Below are 7,659 nucleotides of genomic sequence, written 5' to 3'. Positions count from 1 at the left end.
CACAGCGAGATACCCTCTCAATGTAGGGAAATACCCTTTCTCTCGTAATGGTGAACCTGCACGTGTCGTCCCTAGTTTCTCCACTAGAGGGCAGCATTGCATCACAAATAAGCCAGCTAGGCATGCTCGAAGCCAGCACGGCCTGGACGAGCATTCACACGAGCTGTGTGTCAGCCTGGCTTACTGTATTACGCATGATATTACAGGGCTATCGTCTGCAGATTGCTATGAAACATCCACGTTTCAGCAGCGTTCTCTTTTCTCACACAGAGGAAAGCACGGCCCACGTCCTGAAGGAGGAAATCTCCTCTCTTCTAAACAAAGGTGCGATTCAGGTGGTTCCCCACAATCTGATAAACCAGGGTTTCTTTTCCCGTTATTTCCTGGTCACAAAGAAGGACGGTTCCCTCCGTCCTATTCTGGACCCCAGGGTGTTGAACAAACATTTGAGGAAATACAGATTCATAATGTTAACCCTTGGTTCGCTCGCCCGTGTCATGAAACGGAACGACTGGTTCACATCGGTCGATCTGAGAGATGCTTTTCTCCACATAAGCATTTATCCACCACACCGGAAGTTTCTTCGTTTCGCCTATCAAGGCATTTGTTACGAACTCACGGTGCTTCCGTTCGGGCAAAAATTAAGCCCCCGAACTTTATGTTTGCGTGTGGAAGCGGGCTTCACTCCCCTAAGAATGTCTGGTCGACGGATCCTGACATACATATGCGATTGGCTCATCATAGCCGATTCGTGGGAAAAGGTGTTGCAGGACACCTCCCGTGTGCTCGCGCACACCCGATCTCTGGACTTCAGGGTGAATGTGAACAAGAGCAGCTTTACACCCAGTCAGAGGGTGATCTTCCAGGGCATGGAGCTGAACTCAGTCTCCATGCGAGCGCGTCTCTCTCAGGAGCGCGTTCTCTCTCTGACGAACTGTCTGTCACAGTTCAGAGAGGGGGCGAGGGTGCGATATCGCACATGTCTCAGGCTACAGGGTCTTATGGCTTTAGCTATCTAGTTTTTGCCACTAGGACCCCTGAGGATGAGGGCGTTCATGAAATGGGTTTTGTCACTACATTTCAGCCCGTTACACGATCTTTGCCGCTCTGTAACAGTGACGCGCACCTGCGCTGCAGCTCTGTGCCACTGGAAGAGCGCAGACTTTTACGCACAGGGTACCCCTCTGGGGATGTCATGTTGCGGAAAGTCGTGACGACGGACGCGTCCCTAACAGGCTGGGGTGCCACCCAGGAGGGCAGAACTGTGAACGGTTTGCGGCCGAGCAAACTACGTTCAGAGCACATAGATTATTTAGAGCTTCTAACCAATTAGAAGGCTCTGAATCATTTTCTGCCTCGTCTGCAGGGACATCATGTGCTCGTACGCTGCGACGATACCACGACAGTGGCTATCAATCGTCAAGGCGGCGCGCGCTCGCCGAAGCTTCATGCCCTAGCTTACAAGCGTTTGGTATGGAGCGGGCGAGTTTTCCTGTCGTTACGCGCGACTCATGTTCCGGGAATTCTGAACAGAGGCGCGGATCTTCTATCGAGGGGGAACCCGCTCTTCGGAGATTGGCACCTCCACCCTCAGATAGTAGACATGATATGGATGAGACTACGGGCGCCCGTAGATCTGTTCGCCTCGCGCGAAAACAGCCATTGTCCTATGTTCTTCTCGCTAAAGGACTTGGACGCGCCCCTCGAGGTGGACACACTGGCCCACCCGTGGCCCAGAGTGCTGCTGTATGCCTTTCCTCCCCTGTGCCTGATAATTCTCACACTGGCCAGGGCGAGAGAGGGGGGGTTTTCTCTCATCCTGATAGCACCCAGGTGGCCCAAAGCGCCGTGGCTGGCAGAGATAATCCCTCTGTTGTATGCCCAGCCGTGGTGCCTCCCCCTCCGCACAGACCTATTGTCTTAAGCGAACGGGGAGATTTATCACCCACACCCGGACAGGGTAGCTCTCTGGGCTTGGCCCGTGAGAGGACGAACCTAAGCGCGTTAGGGCTTCCCCCGCGCGTGGTGGCTACTATACAGAATGCCAGGGCCGTTTCTACACAGTCCTTGTATGGCTGTAAGTGGCAGGTGTTCGATGAGTGGTGTGATGGGCGGGGTCTCACGTCATATCAGTGCTCAGTCGCTGATATCTTGTGTTTCCTCCAAGACCTTATGGATAAGGGCAGGTCTTTTTCCACTATTAAGGTCTATCTGGCAGCTATCTCTGCTTGTCATGTGGGTTTTGAGGGCTCAACGGTCGGGCAGCATTCTCTAATCCGCAGATTTATGAAGGGCGCCCGTCGATCCTTGCCAGTCATTAGGAGAACGATCCCTGAATGGGACCTCTCCATGGTGCTGGAAGCTCTGTCTCAATTCCCTTTTGAGCCTCTGGGGAATATTTCCCTTAAGTTGCTGTCCTTCAAAACAGCCTTGCTCTTGGCCTTGGCGTCAGCCAAACGTGTCAGTGAGTTACATGCACTCTCGGTCCACCCCTCGTGCATCAATTTCTCTCTGGGTGGAGATAAGGTTTTCCTCAAGCCTAATCCAGCATTCATGCCGAAATGTTTCCCTGCGTTCACATCGGAGGTGTTGGAGCTATCCGCTTTTCACCCTCCGCCCTTTTCCTCCGCGGAGGATCAGAGGCTAAATGCCCTGTGTCCAGTCCGTGCGTTACAAACGTATGTGTCTAGGACCAGCGCGTTCCGGAAGAGTGACCAACTCTTCGTTTCATGGGCTCCTCCTCGCAAAGGGGATCCCCTGTCTAAACAACGCCTCTCACATTGGCTTGTGGACGCTATAATCTTGGCATATGAATCAAAGGGAGTGCAACCCCCAGGGAACATCAGAGCTCATTCCACGAGGGGCTTGGCCGCCTCTTGGGCTCTGTTCAGGGGAGTATCACTGCAGGATATCTGTTCTGCGGCCAGTTGGGCTTCTCCCCATACGTTTGTGCGTTACTACAGGCTGGATGTCACCAGAACCTCAGTAGCACATTCGGTCTTGGGGGTGGGGTCTTCCTAACCCTGCCTTCCTTATGTGTGACACACATAGCCTATGTTTCATGTCCTGCTTCACACCGCAGTTACGCGGTTGCGTCGGTGTGGCGAGTTCATGATTATGAGACGCGTCGTGCACCGCCCCTCGGGGTGACCGTCTTTTTCTGGCTAACAGGACCTCACTGTGAGTGTATTGGGCAATCGGGGAGCTGTCCATGTCTCTCCCATAGGTGGATCTCGAAACGAGATGATGAAAGAGAACAATAGGTTACTATCGTAACCCCGGTTCTCTGAAACATCGAGTGGAGAGATCCACCAGCGTTGCCCCGCTTACCGCACGAGAAGCGAATATACTTACTGATGTACAGTAGCGTATGCAGCCCATATATGCCCGCTGGTAAGGGGTGGGGCCTTACTGGGCATTGGCTGCGCGCTCCTGCCTGTCTTGTCAGACTTGGTGCAATTGGATGCTTCTGCAGAGGTCAGGTACGGATGCCCTTCCCATAGGTGGATCTCTCCACTCGATGTTTCAGAGAACCGGGGTTACGATAGTAACCTATTGTTTTAGGGTGAGTTCACACTTGTAGTTCGGTTCGTTTGGTTAGTTTGGTCCGGACCAAAAAACAAAAACAAACATAATAGTCCTGGTCCGCTTAGCGTTCACACGGGCATTTTTAACAGGGAACCTAAAGTTACCGAACCAAAGGCACGGGGAGACGCTCACAACCTGATTGGTCGGTTTATATGACGTAGGAGCTCGTTTACCGAACATGCAAAACAATGCTGTGTGCGGATTACACGCGCGGGCATTTTATGCGTGTACATATGGCATTATTTTTTACCAGAGAACTCATGAAGAGCGCATGAAATGTTCACAACATTCAAAACAACGCTGTGTGCTGGATTAAACGCGATCATTTTATGCGTGTAACACATATGGCATTATTTTTTACCAGAGAACTCATGAAGAGCTCATGAAATGTTCAAAACAACGCTGTGTGCTGGATTAAACGCGATCATTTTATGCGTGTACATGTGGCATTATTTTTACCCGCTGAGAACTCATGAAGAGCTCATAAAATGTTCAAAACATTCAAAACAGCAGCAGGATTTCCTCCGTTGTGCAGAAAAGAGTCGGGCGTCGCTTATACAAAAGAGACGGCCGTTCTGTCGTCTGTACCTGCTAATAATGGGCAACACAGGAACTTTGATGAGAAGAGCCAGGTATGCTTTTTGTGTGTTTTTTCTAGCATTTTCGAAACATGCTCGTCAGACCAAATATTGATGAGGCTCTTCCTCGTTGCGTTTGCCCTCTAACGTTAAAGTTACTCATTTTGGATAACACCGATCTTTCCGCGTGGTCAAATCAGCTGCATTATGCGTGGCATCTTGTGACATTACGTCTGGTTTTTGGTCCGTTTACATGTGTTTGGTCCGTGTTGCGTTCATATATCAATCGAACCGCACCAGAGTTCGTTTGGAAGCGGACCGAGACCCATCTTTTTAGCGGTCTCGGTCCGCTTGTTTGGTGCGCACCAGGGTTCGGATGGCAGCGTTCACATATGTTCAAATGAACCGCACTAAACGAGCAATCGCACCAGGGTTCGTTTTAATCGAACCAAACATGACAAGTGTGAACGCACCCTTAATGTTCAGTGGCCTTGTCCCAAATGACACACTTCATGTGCACTTTCGGTCTTGTGGACTTACAATGGCTGCTGCGTGTGCGTGTCAAGTCCACGAGACTGCAGGGTGTCCCATTTGTCATTTTAGGTCTCAGAAGGGTGCATGTGAGCACTGGTGCGAACTACGCAGCGGACTTCTTCCCGGCAGTCAAAGCGGCATTACGTTGGAAAAGTGCGGACTCAGAGGAAGACCGTGAGGCTGGTCCCATTTGGGTCATGTTTTGTCATGCACTTCCTGGTTTCATCATGTGGTCTATTAACATGTGATTTCATGCCCTCATGTGTTCCTGCCTCGTGTTCCTGTCATGTTGTCATTGGTTTCAACATCAAACAGGGTGGTCTACACTCCCGTTGCATGTCACAACTCGACCGCCATCTCCGGATGCCATTTCCCCCAGTGAGCCTTCTAGTACAGACTCTTTGCAAAGTTAGGGCCGACATTGAGCAGGTCTTATTAGTTGCACCGTATTGGAGCGAAGGCTGTCTCCCTCCACCCTTAAAGTGTAAGCTGCCACTATCGCCGCACATCAAGACGTAGTTGATGGTAAGTCCTGGGGGAAGCATGATCTGATCATCAGGTTCCTAAGGCAAGCAAGGAGACTAAAACCGCCTTGCTCTCACTTTATAACCTTTTGGGATTTGTCTCTTGTGCTAATGGCACTGCAGAGAGCCCCCTTTAAACCATTGCAGTCAGCAGAGTTGAAAATCTTGGAAGACAGTGCTCCTGACTGCATTGGCTTCCGTTAAGAGGGTAGGTGACCTGCAGACATTTTTGGTTAATGAATCGTGCCTAGAGTTACAGATATGTGCCCAAAGTTCCCACCACTCCCTTCGGAGACCAGGTGATGAACCTGCAATCACTGTCCTTGGAGGTGGCAGACCCAAGCCTTTCTCTGTCCCGTCTGTGCTCTAAGTGGACAGAACGCAAAGCTTCAGGACTTCAGAGCAGCTATTCATCTGTTACGAAGGCCAGCAGAAGCTAAAGACTCTCTCCAAGCAGAGGATGGCCCACTGGATAGTGGATGTCATCACCTTGGCGTACTATACCCAAGGGCGTGCCTTGCACTCTAGGGTTGAGAGCTTACTCCTCTAGGAGAGTTGCTTCTTCCTGGGCGCTGGGTCATTGCACCTCAATGGCAGATATATCTAGCGCTGCAGGCTGGGGGCACCTAACACATTTGCTAGATTCTATAGCCTCTGTGTAGAGATGGTTTCTTCCCGTGTGCTCGCTTCAACCAGCCAGTAACACTGAAGTGCCCGTTCAAAGTGTTGGCTTGCTGCGCCATTCCCTCCTTCCCCTTTATTGCTCCAGTAAGTTCCCTAGGCGAACTGTTGAGTTCCTCCACCAGAGTAAAGTTTTAGCATGACTGAGTTACTTTTGGTTTCCAGAGAAGGATTCATCGTGTTGTATAGGCACCAGATAAAGTCTAAGGACTAAGGATTGTAAATGGACACCTGAAAAACCTCTGTACATTGTGCCTGTGTACTTTGACGTCTAAATAATACATACTTAGAATTTGTCCTCTGCATTTAACCCATTCAAGTTAGCGCACACACATTAGGAGTAGTGAGTAGTGAACACACACACACACACACACACACACACACACACACACACACACACACACACACACACACACACACACATGCACACGTTTGTTTTTGTGAAATGTGGGAACATTCCATAGGTGTAATGGTTTTTATACTGTACAAACTGTATTTTCTATCCCCCTACACTGCCCCTGCCCCTAAACCTACCCATCACAGGAAAAATTCTGCATTTTTACTTTCTCAAAAAATACTCATCCTGTATAATTTATAAGCATTTTGAAAAGTGGGGAAATGGGTAATGTCCTTATATTTCATCCTCTCCTTGTAATGTCATTATACATTTCAATCAATCAATCAATCAACTTTATTTATATAGCATTTTACAATGACGATTGTTTCAAATCAGCTTCACAGTGTTAGACAGGACAATATTGCAACAAAATTGAATTTGGCTGTACCGTCGTTCTGGAGAAAACAGTGATGTTATCAGCTTGTATTAATTTATCATAGGGCGACAATGTTGGCAGATCAGTATTATAGTTTATCGAATTAAATAAGACCTAATTAATTAATTTAATTTGTATATTTAGTTGAATTATTTGGATCATAATTTTAGTGTCCCCAACTGAGCAAACCAAGCCAAAGGCGACAAGCTCAGAGAGAATGGTATTGAGAATCAAACCTGCAACTTTCGGGTTACCAATCTGAATCTCTGGCCACGACTGCCCCACATGTCATCTTTTATAAGTATTATATTATCTGCAAGTACAGTTTTAAATTATACTTATAAAATACACACACTAGAAAAATACATTCAATACAATGAAGCACACTTCCTTTATCAAGGACATCCCTTAAAACTTTCTTGTAGATATCAGTATTGACTGGATCTGCTTATCCAGAACAAACAATGAAAAATTCACAAAATGAGATCCAAAACAGCCTCACTGGAAATGTAACACAGGACAGCTATTGCCTGGAAGCTGCATGCTTTCTGTTTTGACTTTGTATTTGATCAAAATAATAAAACATGTCATTGACATTTATCTCTGAAGACTCAAGATGTTAACATCTGTCATCAACGCAGTGGGTGTTTTATTCCTCTGAGGTTTGAAATTGAGATGCAAAGCGCCATTTCTCATCCCCCTCTTTCGAAGCCACGAGCCCATACTGAGAGAGCAGGGCTCTCCATAAATTAGGCAGAGGTCTTGCTGGGAGATCGCGATGGCGAATGAGGTGATTTCGGGTTTTTTTCATACTTCTCTGCTGTCACTCAGCTTTGCCTCCACAACACAGCGGAGTGAGTTATCACATCAGCAGCGGTAATGCAGCCCTAATGCAGATGAGCTGCAGTCAGAGATTTGCTGCATGAAAAGCTCTGCACTCTCAGGGGAAAAAAATAACACTTTATTTTACAGTGTCCTTAT

General features: G+C 48.2%; 1 protein-coding gene across 1 annotated transcript; it reads left to right on the top strand.

The window, feature by feature from the left end:
• The first annotated feature begins 1,203 nt into the window (after positions 1-1,203).
• Positions 1,204-3,416, top strand: LOC137089592 (uncharacterized). The gene has a single exon (XM_067453184.1). The coding sequence runs from the start codon at positions 1,474-1,476 to the stop codon at positions 3,019-3,021; it is 1,548 nt and encodes a 515-aa protein (XP_067309285.1). The 5' UTR covers positions 1,204-1,473; the 3' UTR covers positions 3,022-3,416.
• The last annotated feature ends 4,243 nt before the right edge of the window (positions 3,417-7,659 follow it).

The sequence above is a fragment of the Pseudorasbora parva genome, chromosome 9, assembly GCF_024679245.1.
Source record: "Pseudorasbora parva isolate DD20220531a chromosome 9, ASM2467924v1, whole genome shotgun sequence".
NCBI classification, from domain to species: Eukaryota; Metazoa; Chordata; class Actinopteri; order Cypriniformes; family Gobionidae; genus Pseudorasbora; species Pseudorasbora parva.
Note: the sequence above shows the minus strand (reverse complement) of the source record. Positions and strands in the feature narration are given on the sequence as shown.

Bases quoted from the DNA above. Each gene is read 5' to 3' on its own strand.
- LOC137089592 (XM_067453184.1), top strand. From the start codon at position 1,474: ATGGAGCGGGCGAGTTTTCCTGTCGTTACGCGCGACTCATGTTCCGGG.